This window comes from Mollisia scopiformis (assembly GCF_001500285.1).
Source record: "Mollisia scopiformis unplaced genomic scaffold LY89scaffold_7, whole genome shotgun sequence".
Lineage (NCBI taxonomy): Eukaryota > Fungi > Ascomycota > Leotiomycetes > Helotiales > Mollisiaceae > Mollisia > Mollisia scopiformis.
In genome coordinates this window covers 411,112-430,115 of record NW_017263587.1, presented here as the reverse complement: position 1 = coordinate 430,115, position 19,004 = coordinate 411,112, and the positions used below count along the sequence as shown (strand labels likewise).

Below are 19,004 nucleotides of genomic sequence, written 5' to 3'. Positions count from 1 at the left end.
AAGAGACACACGAATGGTCAACTTTACTTGTTATATTCACAAGACAACAACAGCGATTCACAGCGTCAATGTGCAATATGATTGGAATAAAGTTTTGTTCAATTGAGCCTTCCCGTTTGGGCATAAGTATCAAGGTTCTCAACCCCACCTCGTTAAGCACTTGCTCTTTCAACCACTTCCTTTCCAGATTCAACATCAAACCATGACTTCACAACAACTCAAAGGCACGATCCTAGCAACCGGTGCAGCAGGAGGCATCGGTACAGGTTGGCTACACGAACATCTCCAAAGCGAACATGCGAGGTCGCATCTTACCATCTACGTCACGCATCCGTCGTTCCCGGGCCAGCTCAGAGAAATTTTGGACAAAGAGGGGGATGGCTGTAGATTTGAAATTGTGGAGATAGATCTTTCAATTCTGGAAAACGTGAAGATTTTCACAAGAGTTCTCAGTGGTAGGGTGGAGAGCAATGATATTCCGAGGATCAGGTTGCTGATTTTGATTGCGGGCGTTATGTTTTTGGATCCAACGACGAAGGATGGGATTGGCTTCACAACCGAGGGATTCGAAAAGACTTGGGCGTTGAATTATGCAGCTAATGTCTGTTTGATTTTGGGATTGTTACCTGTTATGAGCGAGAAGGGAAGGATAGTCTGGTTAGCAAGCAGCAGTCACGATCCGAGTTTTCGAACCAGTAGGCCGCTCTATACGCCAGGTACGGTAAGTCTTTTCAAGGCTGGGGATGGAGAAGTCGAGGTATGTTTTTTCATTTCCACGTCCTGTTTCCCTTGACTGAAATTCTGAACAGAGATTCGCGAAAGCGACAGATAAAATCGAGGAGGGAGACGAGGTCCATGGCGCGGTGAGGAGATACGCCGCCAGTAAACTCTCTATGACGATGTTTATGTATGCTCTGCAGCGACGCCTCTCCTCGTCGTCTTCTTTCAACCAAATCAAGATCTTGGCCAATTCACCGGGTACCGTGGGAGGCACCTCCATAACGTCTTCGATGCCGTGGTATGTTCGCATGGTGATGCAGTACCTTCTTGTTCCGCTGCAAGCATTGTTTGTATTGATCTGGGGAAATGGAAACCTAAGGACAGCGAAGGTTGCGGGAGGTGATTTACAGTGGTGTTGTTGGAGTACGGAGTTGAAGGGTGGAGACTATGTTGATGGGAGGGAAGTGATTACAAGCAGTCCGGAGAGTTTGAATATTAAGAAGCAAAAGTGTCTTTGGGTTGGGACACGCAAGTTGCTTGGGTTGAAGGAGGAGATGACAGCGTTAGGGGATGGCATTCAAGGGGGCTTTTGAGATACCATGAAAAACGTGAAAGAAGCGGAGACCGAAGAAAATCAAAGGCTTCAAACTGCCTAAGAGTTTATCCCAAGATCTTAAACCACAAAAGCTTGAACTGAAGTCGAAGTCTACACCTACTGGCTTAACCCTCGCTTAACCTCCTGCTCTCACCAGGTGTCCCGGCTATCAGAAACATTTTAACTCCTAAAAATATTTCAAGTTGACTCTCTTTATACCCAAATTAAAACTAGCTTAAGTACCGAAGTTTTGTTCGTTCTATACTTTGATTCGCCTCTAAGGCCTAGACGTTGCATCGTTCTCTCATATCCGAAAAATTATTGGCCGTAATCTAACACGACTTTGCAGTTCAATAAGTAGTCTAAAATCACAGACGTTACAGATACGTCCGAGTTTCAACAACACAACTTCAAAGATTCACTAAATCAAAAAAGAATTTTCAAACATGTTAAGTTAAATCTTTTCACTGTCAAATGAGTTTAAGTTGTCGATTTGGCTCCCGGCGTCAACTCTCTTCTAAAGTGCTACTGTCGTTTTTCTGTCTTACTATCAGCTTTCTTTCTTTTTTTTTTCTCTCCTATTGTCAAGCCTCTTCCATTGTCAACTCTTTTTCACAATTCTATCCGATGCTATCCTATACCACTCACGTCAAAACTACCACAATAACCCCCCACCGTGTCTCATGAATATTACTACGCCCCGGCTCCACCCTTCCCCGGCTCCCACACACGATGAAGAGGTTGTGTTGCGCGTACTTTGCGGTCCGCGGCGATCAGGTGGCGTTGTATTTATAGATGATGGGTGTGGGGAGCTGGGAGAGGCTGGGTTTGATGGGTTTGGACGGGCTGTGTTTGCGTGAATGTTATCTCAAAGATAGACAAAGAGCCTAGAGAAGCTTATGGTTTTATGCTATATCTATGGATGATTCTGTAATGCTAGCTACCCTTTCTCTGGCTAGCCATAGACAGAATGAATACCCCCTTGTCAAAGCGATTTCCCCTTTCAGCTTACTTGTAGTAACTTTTTGAAAATCCCAAAGGCTTTTGGGTTTAACTTCAGCTTTTTTGGAATCGAGTTTTCCATATCTGTAGGAAATGATACTCTTTCGGCAAGGGTCGGGTCCAGCAAATCGTCCTCTGTCAATGACCTTTCATCTTTGTATAAAGCACCACACTGATCCACAATACGCTCTTCAAGAATCAGTATCAGCTCCTTCAGCCCAGGAAAATATGATTTTAACACTTCCTCGAACGTTTTGGGAAAGAAAGGTCTCCCAGTGGGATGGCTAAGATGTATCTCCCATTGCCAGTCAATCCAGCTCACAGCGAATCTCTTGAGTCTATGGCCTGGCTTCGTACCATAAAAGTAGGCATTCTCTTTCTGCAGCTCGTTCCATGCTCTCCAGAATCTCACCGCGAAAACAACCCAAAGTTCTTGAATGTAATCCACTCTTAATTTCCAATCGACGCTGAAAATGTAGTCCAACTTTACATAGAACAAAGTCGTGTCGACATTGACCCAAGTCCCGTCACAGTATACGAGAGCCTCCTTTCCGATTCTCCTACTGTGGCTACACACGGACAAGATGCTAGGGGGCTTCCTGACTCGGTTTGACTGGGTTGGTGGCCATTTGTAGAGTCTTAGGCCTGCCCCGTCCCGTACGTCCGTCCAAATCTGTTCTCGAATCTCAATTTGAAGACGGAGGAATTTATGGAACTTGGGATTGGTGCTGGTAGCGGGCGGCGAGGTTCGAAACCGATTCTTCATAGCCATTCTCCAGATCCTGTCCCGTAATTCCCCTTTTGCTTGCTGGATCTTGGTGTATATCTCGTCAGAAGATGGATATTTGATCGGAGGAGGATGGAAGAGTTGCAATTCCACTATTTCTGATGGTCTCAAGATGGTCGACATGCGGCGTAGTTGGGCTTGGGAAGGGATATCGATGGTTGTGGAGCTCGGCAGGACGGTATTGATATAGGCGACCATCGTGAGGCTGTTTGATGAATATTGATGTGATGTTGTATAAGGATAGAATTTTTTTTTTTTTGAGAGAAAGATGTGAGAAAAAAAGAGCAGTGCTTTCTGGAGGAAGGTGGGAGGTGCTGTGAGGTGTTTACTTGGGAAAGAGCAATCGAGTCGTAAGCAGGAGCAAATTCAAGACAATTATGACAATAAAAGAATGTAATAAGGTTCCAACATTGAGCAGGACTTTGGATCAAAGCTTAAAGTTAAAAAGAAAATGGTTCATCAAGAACGACACAATGTCATTCACTCATGTTTGCTCAGAGTTCAGCTGAATTCGAGTTCCTCTGCTGTTGTCAAGTCTCTAGCAATTTTCGAACAATGAAATAAGTTCCGACGAAAGCAATTCTGAAAACTGACAGCAGAAAATCCTTCGGGAAGCACACCCTAGAGAAATACTCATCCTCTCTTCAAGTACAACCAGCCCAAATCACCGGCCTATACCATCCACCACGAGCCCGGCCACACTCCTCACAGAACACTCTGTAATGGTGGATTAAAGTTAGCGTTCGTTAAAGAATGTAAATGACGCCTTGACGATCCTTTTGTACCCCTCTCCCCCACAACCCAATCATTCACTCACTCCCATCAAAACACCACTCAAATTCACCAAACCCAACCGCCTCTCCCCCAAACCTGACATGTAGCAGCCTGAGCGCCTGATTGGCTGACTATAAATACCACTCTTCGCACCCCAGGAAAGGAGCATAAACCTTTGCCTGCTATCACTCGCACTACCCGGCGTTCGCGCTCCATGTCCCGGTTCGTTTGGCGACTTTGGGAGGTGTGAGGTTGGGTGGTAGTTGAGGTGATTTTGAGAAGGAGAGGGATGATGTTAAGATTTTGTGGATTGATGATAGTAGGAGAAAGTTGGCAACAATAGAAGGTTGATAGCAAAAGACAGTTGACAACAATGCGACAATTATTAACAAACACAAGATCATGGAACAAAAATAAATAACTCTTCTAAAGTACGACCCAATCTAACGACTTTTGAACGTCCAAAGTCGGATCATCCCTGGGCCACTTTTCATCTCAAAAATTTCCAAGAACTTCATGAATAAGAACTTGACAAGAGAGGGTATTCAAATGCCTCCTTAGATGTGGCTTTAATTCGAGTGAAACAGGTGAATCCAAAAGCTGTTTTGCACTTGCTAGAAAGACTCACCTGCTTTATCTTCAATTCATCGCGATATCACAAGCGCTCCCACCCGCAACAAGAATTCACTATACAATACAATAGTTCTCTCTCTTTACTTTCTATCTGCCACTCATTCACTTGCTTACATTCCCTGCACACCTCCCCCCCCCCCCCCCAAAACAAAAGAGCACAGAGAACAGAGTAGAGTTTTAATCCTTCACCAAAAGACATGAATGCAACGCCGCCCAATGCTTTCTTTCTTTCTTGCTTGCAGCAGACCTGTACAAAAACGTTCCCTTTCCCATCCTATCCTCTCTCGGCATCTAAATAACTTACTTCACCTCCCGAGCCCCTTACTCAATCCACCCTCTTAAAAGCAGCACTCGGCTGCTCCGGCGGACTATCCGTGCTCTCCGTCGGGAAAGGCGGCGGCGCACTCTTCCCCGCGCCGCCAAAATACTTCATGAAATCCTTATTCTCGTCAAACGGTCTGGGACCCAATAACCGCACCATATCATTCCGATCCAGCACCTCCTTCTTCAGCAGCTCTTCGGCGATGATGCCCACCTGTGCTTTTTTCTCGGTCAGCAGGTCTTTGCATTGTTTGTACGCCTCGTCGACGATACGGCGGACTTCCGAGTCGATGGTTTGCGCTGTGAGTTCGGCGAACGGTTTGTGCAGTTTCTCGGTGCTGTCTTCGAAGTGGAGCGGGCCGAGTTTTTTGCTCATGCCCCATTGGGTTACCATTGCTGTGGCTAGTCTGGTGACTTTGTTGAAGTCATCCGAGGCGCCGGAGGTTACGGTCTCGAAGTGCAATTCTTCGGAGACGCGACCGCCGAGGGTCATGGCCATGCGGTCCATGAGTTGGTTGACGTTCATGAGATAGGTGTCTCCTACTGGCAGGTACTGGGCGTAGCCGAGTGCTCCCTGGCCACGTGGGATGATAGAAACCTTCAGGAGAGGGTCAGCGTACTTGAAGTACCAACCGCAAATAGCGTGACCGGCTTCGTGGTAGGCTACAGTCTTCTTCTCTTCTGGTGAGAGGACAAGAGACTTCTTCTCAAGACCACCAATGACACGCTCAATAGCTTGTTCAAAGTGGATCATCTCAACTGACTTGGCGCTTGTTCGAGCAGCTGTAAAAATTAGCATCAAGAATTCACAACTGGAACAGAATCACATACCTATTAAAGCAGCTTCGTTGACACAATTAGCAATATCAGCACCAGAGAAACCAGGAGTGAGAGCGGACAGTCGTCCAGTAAGGTAAGTCAGATCCTCATTCGTGACAATCTTCTTCAGATGCACCATAAAGATCTGCTTTCTTCCATCCATAGTTGGTCGATCAATCGAAATATGTCTATCGAAACGACCAGGGCGCATCAGTGCCTTGTCGAGCACATCAGGTCTATTCGTACCAGCCAACACGACTACCTGCTCAGCAGTATTGAATCCATCCATCTCAGTCAAGATTTGATTGAGTGTAGCTTCTCTCTCGTCGTTACCACCGCCGAATGAGCCGGCCTTTCCACGGGCTTTGCCAATAGCGTCGATTTCATCGATGAAGATGATACATGGAGTATTCTTTCTCGCCATAGAAAAAAGATCTCGCACTCGTGAAGCACCAACACCAACAAACATTTCCACGAACTCGGAACCACTGACACTGAAGAACGGAACCTGAGACTCGCCAGCAGTAGCTTTCGCCAACAGCGTCTTACCAGTTCCTGGAGGTCCAGAAAGAATAGCACCTCGTGGGATCTTGGCACCGAGTCTTTGGAATTGTTCGGGCGTCTTCAAGAAAGCGACAAACTCCATGATTTCAGCCTTGGCTTCGTCCATACCGGCAACATCTGCAAACTTGACCTTAACATCGGTCTCGTGGTTGAATTGCTTGGCTCGACTCTTGCCCATACCAAAGACTCCGCTGGCACCACTTCCGCCTCTGCCTCCCGCACGCATTGTCATGAAATAAATGGCGCCAATGAATAGAACGGTTGGACCGAAATTCATGAGGATTGACCAGCCATCATTGTCTGCACCAGCATAGTTGACCGGTATCCGTTCGCTGCTAGGTATCCCAAGCTCGTTCTGTGCCTGGTCTAACTTGCGTTCAAAAGCCTCGACTGAGCCAATCGAGAAGTAGTAATGGAAGTTCGGGTTGACGGCAGGAGAATCTGGGAACATTGATTGTGTAGCTTCGCGGTGTAGATCGACACGAACCTTTCCGCTCGCACTAACCGTCAACTTCTCAACAAGCCCTTTGTTCAAGAACGTAGTCTGGAATTCCTGGAACGTAATATCCCTCTTGCTCTCGCCTGGAATGACCATCCGGTAGAGTAGGTATGACACGAAAGCCGACAGGAGAAACGAGCTCATATCGAACTTTATCTCCCCAAACTTGAAGTCCTGCTTATTACCATCACTGCCGGCCTTCTTCTCACCACCAAGCGGAGGAGGAGGTGGACCCGAAGCCCCTCCATTTTCATTCGACTTGAACTCCGTACTCTTGCTTTCCTGCTCCAGTTCCCTCTCCGCCTGCTCCAGTTCCCTCTCCGCCTGCTTCCTCGCCATCTGGCTCGTTAACCTCGTCAACTTCGCCGCCGTCGCAAGCGTCATCGACTTCCCTCTAACCTCCTCCACCAATTCCCTCAACTCCTTCGGAATCCCCTCTTTCTTGATATTCTCAAACGCCCGCTCAATGATCTCCACCTGTCCCTTCGGTAACCCCTTCTTCAGCGTTGACAGTAGATCCTCAACCATTTTCTCCTCCTCCGCCGTCATCTTCGACATATTGCTGTCTGCCGCAGCTGGCAATGTGCTGGGCCCCTCATTGCTACCCTTCTGCGACAGCGGTCCGCTGTCATTATAAAGATTCTCGGTCCCTGTCGCAGGTTTTCCATTTTTCTCCGGCGGCGTCACCTTATTATCATTTTTCTTCTGCTCACTTGCAGAAACCTTCTTCTCATCGCTCTTCCCTTTCGAATAAAATCTCGACTGCTGGCTCAACAATGGGCGATAGTTCGACGCGCGGGTGGTGGCGTACCGGAGGGAAGATTTTGATATCCGTGCAAGATTGCTCGATTGCCGTAATATCGAGGTCATGTTCGCGAGAGCGGGAGGGAGGAAGGGAGAGAGTCACTGTTTTGTGATCGCGGTGGCTACTGTTGCTATCTCATTGGAAGGAAGGGGGTAGGTTGAGAAAGGTATCCTGGAGGAGGCAATGCTTAGAAAGTCGTGCTGGAGTCATGATATCAAAACGTCCTAGCTTCGGCTTCATCCAGCCCGTAGCTCCGAGGCTGGTCACGTGCTTGAGTCGTGTGCTCATCGACGAGTTTGTGCTTGAAGTTTTGTTTAGGAGTTCACAGTAATGAGAAACAATCTATTAGGACATTTACTTAGACTTCAAGTTTGTGGTTCTTTCTGTCCTCCTCCTGTCTTGCGGCTCAATACAAAATCCTTCCTTCCGAAGACTGCACTCGATGAACTACAGCTCATATTCTCTAATTCATTTAGTAAGTTTAATTTGGTATATACGTAGATCAAAAACACCATCATATAGGTAAGATATCTTTCTGTATCATAGCTTTCTCGATAGCTAAGTCCATGCTCATGCTATGCATCTCATATCAATCTCATCGCTATCAAATACCAAGCAACCAACCCTTCCCTTCCCTACTTATTTCCCAGAAGACCAACCCAGATCAGATCCCAGAACTCCCTCCACTAGCATCGTGCGTGGAATGCAATAATAAAAGCCAGTCAACTACAAAATGTTTCATCCCCCTATTCTCGCCAAGGTGCAAATTCTTTTCTCTGACTGTGTGTTGTGGATGTGGCGGAGGTGTTATTCGGAAATAGCAGCCAGCGGCGGCGGGGCGATGCGAGCTGCTACGATGCTGGCTCGTGCTTGCTGCTTGGTGGTATCTTTGGCTGCTTGCAGTCATTTCTCTTCCCAGCCCCAGACGGTGGCAAGGAAGTGGGCCATGTTGACACGCTTGGCGCGCATTTCGATCATCCATGGATGTTCTAGCATACGCCATGGAGAGGCACGTCTTGATGGCTCTTTTTCGAGGCTGAATTGTGTCAGTATGTTGCGTAGATAGATGTGGGGGAAGTGTTAGACATACCAGCATTCAATGAAGTACTTGAAGTTGTCACTCCATTTGATACCTGCCTCCGGTTCATCCTTTAGCTTTGGAATCGGCTGTCGGACGATATATGTCAGAAGGTCGATTAGGCCGGCTCGTGGTTGCATCTCTGTTCCATCTGCTGGGAACGGGAACCGGTGCTGTGCAACCTCTAGTAGAGTGACACCTGTGGACCAGACATCTGAAGTAATGGTGTAAGACTGGCCGGTGATACGTTCTGGTGCCATGTAATACGAAGTACCGATAAACGTGTTGGCATCTCCCTTTGTACCGAATTCACCACTGACACCAAAATCGCAGAGCTTGACCTGGCCGTCTCGGCACAGTAAGATGTTGCTTGGCTTGATGTCTCGGTGGATGATCTTCTTGCTATGGAGATAGGTGAGGCCGTTAAGGACCCCTTCAGCGATCTTGCCTAGCACTTTCTCGCCAGTTCGACCGCCAAGCTTCTTGACTTCCCGATAGATGCTGTCCAAGGAGCCACCTTCACAGAACTCCATGGCAATGCTGATGGTAGCTGTCGAAGGCTCTACGAATGCACCATAGTATCGACAGATATGCTCACTAGCACAATCCTTGTTGAACCCCAATTCTCTCACGATTTGTTTCTTGACGTCCGGATCTGGGTTTGTGGTGATGATCTGCAAATCGTTAGTCAGGGGTCATATGGTGTAAGCTGATACCACGAACCTTCAGGGCGAATATTGTCTTCCCACCCTTCAGCACGCATTTTGTGACTGCACCACCAGCTCCCTCTCCTAGACTGCTTAATTCCTCAATTCGTTTCTCCATACTTGCAACACGCCAACCATCGTCGTCCAGGTCTTCCACATCTAGTGTTCTACCACGCTCTAAGCTCAATTTATCGAACCCCTCAAGCCCATTCATGCTGCCATCTCGTTCCATTCCCACTCCCCCTTCACTTCGTTCTGAGTATAATGACCCAACAGCCGACGAGGGGTCGGGTGTTCCTTGTGGCTGTCGTAATCCGTACTGAGAAGCGAATGAAAGAGCTGAGTATTGTGAACCAGCAGATGTCGGCCCACTTGCACGTCCATCTAGAGGACCGAAGCTTCCTGACCTTGAATGTGCTGCACTACTCTCACTACCACCACTCGCAGATTGCCCTGCTGTGGTTTGTATACTTGGTCTGCCATTCTGTAGAGTCTGTTCGTACGGAGTCTGACTGCTTCCCATCGGTGTAGCTAATTGTAATCGTGGTAATGATGGCCTTGTATTCATTTGGCCTGGCATTTGAAGAGATAGACCGCCAGGCTGGGCACTGCTATTGAGAGGTTTGACACTGGGTGAAGGCGGGATGGCAAGACCTAATCTTGGTGTTCTGGCACCACTGTTTCCTCGACTGCCAGGCATCGGAGGACGAAGCAGCGGCACATTTGGTGAACTCGATAAGGGTGCTGGAGACGACATCTTGGGTTGTGGAAAGGGATCTAGAGTGTTGGAAGACTTGGAGATATCAGCATTCTTCCCCACGCTAGCTTCAGTGCTTTCGAGAAGACGCAGAGATGATTCAAAGATGTTCATACATGGTAAGCTGCAGCTGCAGAGCACGAGTCTCCTGGTGTGGCTCTGTATTCCGTGTTCTGAAGGGCACCGTTACCGGTACTCTCTGTGAAGGAGTTCTGCTCTTGCATGAGCCGTGCCGTCCACCTCTACAGCAGCGTGTCCTGCCGGCTTAATGAACGTTGATTGTTGTCGAGATTCGGAGTCGATATGTCATATGACGGCAGTTGAGGGTCTCGAATGCAGGTTTTTTGATGGTTGACTCGAGCGGCTGGCGTGTAAAATGTTCTCTTGTCGTGGCACCTGTACTCGTAACTTCGGCTGCGAGATGTTTCAACTTGTCGTCACTAGATCAGCTGTGGAGAAAGAGTCTCGGGCGGCTACAGGGAAATAGGGTTCTGTCGGCCCCCAGTTTTGTGGAGAGGCAGAGACGGTGTGAATGAGGAGCAGGAGGAGATAAAGAATGAAGGAGGTCAGCTTGCGTGTCGGTGTCAAGAAAGAGTGAGTGAGAGTGACAGAGAGAGTGAGCAATAATATCTGATCGTTGGGCTCGGCTCAATTGAAGACAAGGCAAGCAAGCAAGCAAGCAAGCCAGCCAGCCCAGCAACCGCACAAGCCTGAACCGTCCGTGAGTAAGTCGAGTCTAGTCCGCTGCAAGGGAAGTCAAGGGAGGTCAGGGAATCAAGGGCGAACGAGCAGGGCCGGACTTTGGGGTCGATGCGGGTGACGAGGAGGTCCAGTGGTGAGGATCCCTGAAGCTTGTTGAAAGACCCTGACGCCCTGTTCCTGTTGGAGAGTTGGAGCGACGATGCTGGCGTTGGCGTCGACTTTTTATGCAGTGGAGCGCGGCTTGGGGGGCCAAAAGGGAGCCGACGTTAAATGCTGGTGAGGAGAAGGGAGCCGCTGGTTGGTGTAGGGCGTTGATGGTGCAGACACCAGAGAGGGACACTGGAACAACGCTGCCGGTCGGATGGCGGGGTGAATAACGTCAAGAAATAATTAACTAATGACTCGAGAGTCTGGACCGTGGATGTACATAAAATACCTGGGCAGCACTCTGTATCGTAATAGAGTGTATTGTAATAGAGTGCAGTAGTGAGGAAGCCAGCTGAGCTGTTCGTACGGAGTCCTGAAATCTTACGTGGTGGACAAGTCAACATCTGACAAGTATCGAAGCCAGCTGGGAGCAGGACTTGGGAATGATTGGGGGCTGCTCGCGGCTACGAGAGGACTTGGACATCTCAGGGAAAACATGATAGGGTAGGAAAAAATCCCCAGGGAAAGGGACCAAAAGTTGGGATGGGAACGATGGATGGGGTGGGGGATGAGATGGTGGTCAGAGAAACACAGTCAACTCATGCAATGCGCCCAGAACACATAGGTACATACATATCTCCCTTCCCTTCTGTCTTTCTCCACACCGTCGGATCTCTGAACAACAATGAATCCTCCACAGTATTGGTGCGTATTGGCTGTCAGTTGCTGCAGTAGCTGGACATCACCACCGAGTCCGTGTGGTCAGCCCTGAAATCAGGAGATGCAGGATGAGATCCGCCAAGGAGAAGGAGGAGCAGAAGAAGCAAGATACCGCAAAGCAAGTCAAATCTAGTCAAATCTCAACTCCTTATGCTTTACACCAAGCGCGTATCGTGGGAATGAGGCCAATGCAACCTGCCATAAACCTGCTCTCTATTTCCGACTGGTACAATCTCCCTCTCTCTTATCACCTCTGGAACCACATTTGTTGGCTTTTCAATGTCCAACATTTGCCATGAAAGCCATGAAAGACATCGGCACTGCTTGGGCATGATCCTCACTCCTACTCGCCGGCGGCAGCAGCATAATCAGCATCAGCATCATCATCATCATCGACGATTGTTTCTCGGCATCCCAAACAATGTTTTGGCCCAGCTCACCAGTCCCGGTTCCATGCTCCGTGATGATATAGTGCCGCATATCACTCACCTGCTCTTCCGGCCCTACGACTCGTCGTCTGCCGAGTAAACCGTTATGCTTCTGCCATCTTCTGACCTGCTACTCGTCCCTTTGACCGTATCAGTCACTTCATGCGCCAGCAAATAATCGCTCACATAAGAGCAATCTCTGCGTGGTGGAGAGTGAAGGCCTGCACCATCGTGCATCCCAGAGCAATACGATGCGCTCCTATTGCACAGCGGTGGTGTGTCGGCGACCTCACGGTGCAGCAGCAATCAATGTGCTGTGCCGTTGTGTGGCACGATGCTCGACGCTCACTGGGGAACTGTCATGATGTTTCAGGTGCGGATCCATGTTGAGTCGAAGACCAGGTTGTGTGAGTGGTGGCCAGAAGGAGGCCCGTTGGGAGGGATCTGAAGGGTAAGGGAAAATCATTGCCGCGCGCTTCCCATCTATCCATGCACGACGAGAAATTTTTAACTTGTCAGCCTCGTCGGGTCCAGATTTTTGTCACTTTTTGCTTTGCTCGACAATTTACCACCACGCAACGCAACCGCCCAATATAATGGCCCCAAACCCCCATGCAGAATCTGCGACGACGAGGTCCATATCTGAGGAAGCGTCTGGTTCATCCTCAGAGTCGGGACACTCCTTCCAATCTACCGGAGAGCTTTCCGACTCGGATTCTCTCGATAGCGCTGCCTCGCGCAAGAGACGAAAAGTCTCGCCAATCGAAGACGATGTGCCACAGCTGCACTCGATTTCTGTCCCTTCGCGGATGAAGGCAAAGATACGAAATAATGCAATTAATAAGGAGACCAACAATGGAGCAGTCCTGGCACCCACGGATCCAAATACCTCGTTCGCATCCTTGACGGTGAAGCCATGGCTGGTCAAGTCTTTGGAAGCAATGGCTATCAAACGGCCAACTGGTATTCAGAAAGGATGTATACCCGAGATCTTGAAGGGAAAGGATTGTATAGGAGGTAGTAGGACGGGTTCAGGAAAGACGGTGGCCTTTGCGGTTCCTATATTGCAAAAATGGGCAGAAGATCCTTTCGGAATATTTGCATTGGTTCTGACACCCACAAGGTATGTACAGAACTCTCGATATAGAAATTCCTGGCTAATAAAATTTTAGAGAATTGGCTCTACAGATCTACGAGCAATTCAAGGCCATCTCATCCCCACAGCAGCTGAAGGCAGTCTTGATTACTGGAGGAACGGATATGCGACCACAGGCCACAGCTCTTGCTCAGCGACCGCATGTAGTTATTGCAACTCCCGGACGATTAGCAGACCATATTCGGACATCGGGAGAAGATACAATATGCGCTTTGCGGAGAGTCAAGATGGTGGTTTTGGATGAAGCAGATCGATTATTGGCAGGTGGAAGTGTAGGAAGTATGCTACCAGATGTTGAAGAGTGCCTCTCTATTCTACCTCCACCAGCAAAACGCCAAACTCTGCTCTTCACAGCAACTGTCACTCCAGAAGTACGAGCATTGAAAGAGATGCCTCGAACACCAGGAAAACCACCAGTCTTCGTCTGCGAAGTCGATACTCAGACTCTGGCAATACCTGTCTCTCTGAAGCAAATGCATCTCCAAATTCCCGTCACACATCGAGAACACTACCTTCACATGTTCCTCCTCACCGACGCCAACCTCCCAAAATCCATCATAATCTTCTGCAATCGAACAGCAACAGCAGACTACCTCACACATCTCCTCCGCCTCCTAGACCACCGAGTCACAGCCCTCCACTCCAAGCTCCCCCAACGGCAACGAATCGATAACCTAGGTCGATTCCGAGCCTCAGCAGCCCGAATCCTAGTCGCCACCGACGTCGCAGCTCGAGGTCTCGATATCCCCGAAGTTGGCCTCGTAATTAATTACGATATCCCCCGCGACCCAGATGATTACATCCATCGGGTCGGACGTACAGCCAGAGCAGGCAGGAAAGGAGAAGCACTTACATTTGTCGGACAACGAGATGTGCAGCTCGTGCAAGCGATTGAAGCCCGAGTTGGCAGACAAATGGAAGCATGGGAAGAAGAAGGCGTGAATCTAGAAACGAGAGTCATTCGAGAGGCATTGAAGCTAGTGGGAGAAAAGAAACGCGAGGCTATGCTAGAGATTGAGGAAGGGAGGGAAGTCGGCGGGAAGCGGAAGCGAGGTATGCAGAAATTACGAGCTTAGATACCCAATGCATCCAAAAGTTGTCACAACGAACAGTAACTATCTATCTCTTATCAAGAACTATTCCCCTCACATGAAATATCCAGACAGATCTTAAGCCCATCAAACCCAACCTTCGCAACACTCCCCCCTTTCCAGCCTAGCCTCGCCTAGATCCCTGAACCGAGCCCTACCTAATGGATAAACGTTAGTGCGAGGGGTGGAGAAAACCCATGAGACCATCTCGGTAGCACAACGACCAATCGTGTGTCAGAAATGTGTCTGACCTCGGTAGGTACTCTGTTTATATCTTTCTCTTTTCTTCGTACTTTGTCGAGTATCTCCCTTTATTGTTTTGCTGTCGCTGCTGTTGTTGTTTAGTTCTTGGTTTTTTTTAAATTGGGTTTGGAAAGACTTGCTTTTGATATCAGGCTGAATGAAGGAGAAGAAGATTTGCTGGAGTTTCAGATACTTTTGAAGATAAGAATTGAGAGCAACACAGCTCAAGAAAGACAGAGATATTTTAGAAAGAGAAGGAAGAGAAAGAGCAAGAGAAAAACAGACAAAATGTCGTCCACCAAACCCTCCTCATCCTACAAAGCTCAACAAGCTACCATCGCTTCCATGACACTCTGGGACAAACTGGACATCATACCCGTGATTCTCACAGTTGGTACGATACGTCTCCTCTTCTCCAATTCCTTTCTCTTCATGATTAAAAACAGGGAATAGCTGACAACGAAAAACAGTAACCAAAACCCTCCTAGCAGCTCTAACATTCCCCTTCGTCAGCAAAACATCCCGACCAAAGACCTACTACCGCCATGTTCTCCTAACCGCTATGAGGACTTTTACTGCGAGGACGAATGTTAGGCAACAGCAGTTTGTTCTCTTTTCCTCTTCTTCTCTCTTCCCCAATCCCCTCTTTCTCACTTCCAACTCAAAAGTAGATAAGAAAGACTAACGAGAAAATAGTTACCTCTCCCCACCAACAGACGTAGCATACACCACCTTCTGTAAGAAACACGGTTTAACGCCCCGAAGCGAGGTTCTCGAGGACGGGACGCGGGCTCACTGGATCGGGGAGCCGGGGGCAGAGGGGTTGATTGTTAATTTTCATGGTTAGTCGTTCCTCTCCTTTCATCCATTCTCCCTTCTGTGATATGAGAGATGAGAACTTTCAATTATTATATGAGAGAGAAAAAGAAAAGGACTAAAGTACCAAAACAGGAGGGGGATACACCCTCCCCCCAACCCCCGGAATGTTCCTCTTCATCCACAACCTAATCCAGCACCTCTCCGCACAAGGAAAATCCGTCTCCTGCCTCTTCCTCTCCTACGACCTCTCCCCCACAGCCCCCTACCCCCGCCAACTCCAACAAGCCTCCGCTCTCCTCTCCCACATCCTCACCACGCTCCACTACTCCCCGCACTCCATCCTCCTAACCGGCGACTCGGCCGGCGCCAACCTCGCCCTATCCCTACTATCCCACCTCACGCATCCACATCCCGACCCTGCTATCCCGCCGGTACAGATGGATGGTAGTTTGAAGGGAGTCGTGTTGACGAGTCCGTGGATCAGTTTCGAGATGAATGCGGAGAGTTTTGAGAGGAATGGGGGGAGGGATGTAGTTTCTGTTTGTCGTTCCTTTTCTTCCTCCTCTACTCACGGTTTCGTTCTCTAACCGGAAAGAGAGTACTAACAGAGATACTGAAATAGATACAAGCAGGAACAACCTGGTCCACAGCCTTCCTCCGCTGTCCGTGGCCTCACTCCTCCGCCATAGACGCCTATAACCAACCGGGTGGCTCGCTCGTCTCGGCATCGTGGTTCAAGGACTACCCCTCCGTGGTCGACGAGGTGCTGATCGTGTGTGGAAGCGACGAGGTGCTTGTAGACGGGATTACGGATTTTCAGAGGAAGTTGAAGGAGGGGATGGGGGAGGAGAGGGTGAGGTTTGTGGTTGGGGTGGATGAGTATCATGATGCGCCTAGTTTGGATCTGGGTTTGGGGTATAAGGAGAGCGAGGAAGGGGTGCAGGCTAGGGAGATTAAGAGGTGGATTGGGAGCAAGTTCTGAGTGCACGTATAGACTAATCACAAGACGTTGGTTTTTGAATGCAAGCGAGTTCGAGTCTTGGTTTCTAAGAATTAGGAAAGTCAATTTTGGTAGAATTAAGCAGAATAAGCAACAGAGACAATGTTTCATAGCCACATCCAAGTCATTTACTTCAATGAGGCATGACCAGATCAAAACCTAACCCAGTCTAGGCAAGCCTGTACGACCTGACTGAGACCGCGCATCATGCTCACCTCCAGATTCGGAGATGTGCTGTTCCATTTCTTTCAGAGTGACGAAAGGTGGACAGTTGAAGGGATTCGCGAGCTAAACCGTGATTAATTCACGGATAGCTTATACATTCACATTACTCACATCAGGATGTCGACCGATCAAAGGCATCAATCCATCTTCAGCAGTACCACGCGTAACTTGAAGGGCCTCAGGAGCACCCGTAAGTGTAGTAAGGTTTTGCATGATACCCGCAAGGTTGCCTTCGAGATCAAATCTTGAAATAAAGTTAGCGCAGAAAAGAAGTTTTATGGCCTCTTTTCCGCCTCACCTCTTCCACTGAGATGATTTAATAGCATCGAATTTAGCCACTACAATATGCCTGTGTCAGCAATCTACAAAAAAGACGGCTTGAGAATTTCGCTAAGAATATGCTTACTGGCATCGTATGTAGATGAGGTCATTTCTCTTCGTTCTCCGTTTGCCATGAGATCTCCAGGTCGAAGATCCATTGGCTTACGTCCAGTGATGATGTGCACGTTCAGGTGATATTTGCCATGCTCTAAATCTGCCACTTCGACCTCCGGAAGTTCATCTCGTAACTACTCAAAGTCAGCTTCTATCTTATCTTCAAGAACCAAGTCTTTTACCTTCGGAATGCAGTTTTCGAGTTCCAGTTGGTAGAGAATATACTCTTTGAGCAGCGTTCCCGACTTCGTTGTACCGCCAACAGGTATGGGCAAGACAAATTCTTTGACATCCCAGAATCTGATTCATTGTTAGTGTTATCCAAGCATAGTGGTCTGTGAATAGCAATGACACTTACCCAGCCCCTTCGAGCCATGACTTGAGATTCGCTGCTGCAACTCCATCACGAGGACGCAAATTTGCCTTCATGCGCTCTTCAACTAGCCTAGACCAGCCTGGAACATCGGTTGCAAGCTCCTTGTCCAATGGATCCTTGAATCGGTCTTCGATGTTGCTTGTCCAGTCTGTAGCTGCGCAACTCCTCTTCTTTCCCTTCTTCCCGCTGGGAGCCGTAACGTCCATGTCTTCAAGGTTAGATTTGACTCGAGAGATTCGTGGTCTAGGATCAACTTCAATGAATTCGACAACACCATCTGGTTTCAATAGGCTAAAGAACCAGTCATGAGAGAAAGTTCAATCAATGAATAGTGGGGTCTTACCAGCGAACGTCTTCGAGGAACATCTTATAGCTTTCAACTCGATCGAATATTCCCCTACCACGGATGAACTCATAGAAATTACACGGAACGGGTTCTTCGGTCCGCAAAAGACAGTTGAGGTTGCGTTCCGTAAACTCGGGAAAGGGTATGTTGGAAGTAGCTCCACTGAAATAATCTGAGGACATGCCACCGGTTGACTCGATCTTTCTCATAAAGTCTCTACTCGAAATTAGCCACCCTATTGACTCCTCAGGAAAACGTAAATGGATATAAATGGATGCATGAAAGATCCGATCCACATGTAGGTTACTCACCGAAGGGGTACACCTCTGTCGAAGCAAGACCAATGATCCGTATCATCCACGCCATGAACCACCCAATCGGGCTGCTGTTTCTTGAAGGCAAAACACCAATCGCCATCAGAGCATCCAATCTCAAGGACTCTACGCTGACCGTACACTGGGGCATTTTGACTTGTTACAGAACTTGGGCTGGCGGATTTTGGTGTTCGGAGACGGAGGTCCCATGAAGAGAGTCGATGAGACCAGATGTTGTCTTCTACCAGGACAGAGTCACCACCATTTGGGTTAGGGTTTAGAAGCTTGCTGAGACTGGTTCTAAGCTGATTGTGTGTTAGTACCAAAAAGTTCAAGGCAAGAAAAGTGATCAATGGCACAAGATCTTTAACTCACATCATGATGATAAGCTTTCCTAATGACCCGAAGCAGCTGCGTGACAGTCAATTGATCAGAGATCGGATGCTCGTTGACAGAACTTTGTGGTATCAACTCTCCATAAGTATTGTACTGCATGGGAACCTTGACGCCGCTGCTGTTATGCTTGATGGTATTCGAGTCGCTTCTTGTGTGATGCTTATGAGGTCCTTCCTTTCGAGAACTTGTTTGCGCTGGCCTGACGGGCAATTGATCTGGAGCGATTACCTCGATAAGTGGCGTTCCGCACCGAGATCGAGGCGTTCTTGGAGATCGTGGGGAATCTGGAATTCTTGAAGGCATAGTCATTCTCTCTGATGGGCCGTCAAGCGTACGGATCGGAATACCAATGTGTTGCGTTGTGGTTGGCTGGACTGGGTTGTCGTTCATCGTAGCTGCAACATTGTCAGGATGTAGGGATGAGCTTCGAGGGAGATCTTCTGGAGCAAGCTCGAAGACCTCGCCGTCGAGTGAGGTGAAGAGGATGGGCATCTTGCGTCGTTCCGCGATACTTTCAGACATGTTCGCGTATTTTCCTAAGCTCA

The 19,004-nt window shown here is 48.5% G+C and overlaps 7 protein-coding genes across 7 annotated transcripts; 3 read left to right on the top strand and 4 right to left on the bottom strand.

The window, feature by feature from the left end:
* The first annotated feature begins 176 nt into the window (after positions 1 to 176).
* On the top strand, positions 177 to 1,419 carry LY89DRAFT_779681 (NAD(P)-binding protein). The gene is made up of 2 exons (XM_018222318.1): positions 177 to 757; positions 810 to 1,419. Exons 1-2 carry the CDS (start codon positions 203 to 205, stop codon positions 1,311 to 1,313), a joined length of 1,059 nt encoding a protein of 352 aa, XP_018074132.1. The 5' UTR covers positions 177 to 202; the 3' UTR covers positions 1,314 to 1,419.
* An 860-nt stretch (positions 1,420 to 2,279) lies between these two features.
* Positions 2,280 to 3,569, bottom strand: LY89DRAFT_772325 (uncharacterized protein). The gene has a single exon (XM_018221908.1). It carries the CDS (start codon positions 3,300 to 3,302, stop codon positions 2,319 to 2,321), a length of 984 nt encoding a protein of 327 aa, XP_018074131.1. The 5' UTR covers positions 3,303 to 3,569; the 3' UTR covers positions 2,280 to 2,318.
* Positions 3,570 to 4,718: 1,149 nt separating this feature from the next.
* LY89DRAFT_716286 (ATP-dependent metallopeptidase Hfl) lies at positions 4,719 to 7,719 on the bottom strand. Its single transcript, XM_018218261.1, has 2 exons — positions 5,664 to 7,719; positions 4,719 to 5,615 (listed from the first exon to the last, which is right to left on the bottom strand). The coding sequence occupies exons 1-2, from the start codon at positions 7,582 to 7,584 to the stop codon at positions 4,837 to 4,839; spliced, it is 2,700 nt and encodes an 899-aa protein (XP_018074130.1). The 5' UTR covers positions 7,585 to 7,719; the 3' UTR covers positions 4,719 to 4,836.
* A 703-nt stretch (positions 7,720 to 8,422) lies between these two features.
* On the bottom strand, positions 8,423 to 10,061 carry LY89DRAFT_580278 (kinase-like protein; the record flags this gene model as incomplete). Its single annotated transcript, XM_018209050.1, has 3 exons — positions 8,423 to 8,555; positions 8,610 to 9,271; positions 9,321 to 10,061. 3 exons carry the CDS (start codon positions 10,059 to 10,061, stop codon positions 8,423 to 8,425), a joined length of 1,536 nt encoding a protein of 511 aa, XP_018074129.1.
* Positions 10,062 to 12,654: 2,593 nt separating this feature from the next.
* Positions 12,655 to 14,290, top strand: LY89DRAFT_579915 (DEAD-domain-containing protein; the record flags this gene model as incomplete). Its single annotated transcript, XM_018209036.1, has 2 exons — positions 12,655 to 13,181; positions 13,231 to 14,290. The coding sequence occupies 2 exons, from the start codon at positions 12,655 to 12,657 to the stop codon at positions 14,288 to 14,290; spliced, it is 1,587 nt and encodes a 528-aa protein (XP_018074128.1).
* A 546-nt stretch (positions 14,291 to 14,836) lies between these two features.
* LY89DRAFT_731027 (alpha/beta-hydrolase) lies at positions 14,837 to 16,349 on the top strand (the record flags this gene model as incomplete). Its single annotated transcript, XM_018219538.1, has 5 exons — positions 14,837 to 14,942; positions 15,019 to 15,151; positions 15,245 to 15,390; positions 15,500 to 15,906; positions 15,990 to 16,349. The coding sequence occupies 5 exons, from the start codon at positions 14,837 to 14,839 to the stop codon at positions 16,347 to 16,349; spliced, it is 1,152 nt and encodes a 383-aa protein (XP_018074127.1).
* Positions 16,350 to 16,526: 177 nt separating this feature from the next.
* LY89DRAFT_731026 (uncharacterized protein) lies at positions 16,527 to 18,981 on the bottom strand (the record flags this gene model as incomplete). The annotated part of the gene is made up of 9 exons (XM_018219537.1): positions 16,527 to 16,655; positions 16,704 to 16,836; positions 16,891 to 16,930; positions 16,999 to 17,161; positions 17,210 to 17,327; positions 17,386 to 17,694; positions 17,747 to 17,965; positions 18,061 to 18,368; positions 18,439 to 18,981. The coding sequence occupies 9 exons, from the start codon at positions 18,979 to 18,981 to the stop codon at positions 16,527 to 16,529; spliced, it is 1,962 nt and encodes a 653-aa protein (XP_018074126.1).
* Between the last annotated feature and the right edge of the window lie 23 nt (positions 18,982 to 19,004).

Coding starts and splice junctions, on each gene's coding strand:
- LY89DRAFT_779681 (XM_018222318.1), top strand. CDS start 203: ATGACTTCACAACAACTCAAAGGCACGATCCTAGCAACCGGTGCAGCA. Junction 758..809: donor CTGGGGATGGAGAAGTCGAG/GTATGTTTTTTC, acceptor AATTCTGAACAG/AGATTCGCGAAAGCGACAGA.
- LY89DRAFT_772325 (XM_018221908.1), bottom strand. CDS start 3,302: ATGGTCGCCTATATCAATACCGTCCTGCCGAGCTCCACAACCATCGAT.
- LY89DRAFT_716286 (XM_018218261.1), bottom strand. CDS start 7,584: ATGACCTCGATATTACGGCAATCGAGCAATCTTGCACGGATATCAAAA. Junction 5,616..5,663: donor CAACGAAGCTGCTTTAATAG/GTATGTGATTCT, acceptor TAATTTTTACAG/CTGCTCGAACAAGCGCCAAG.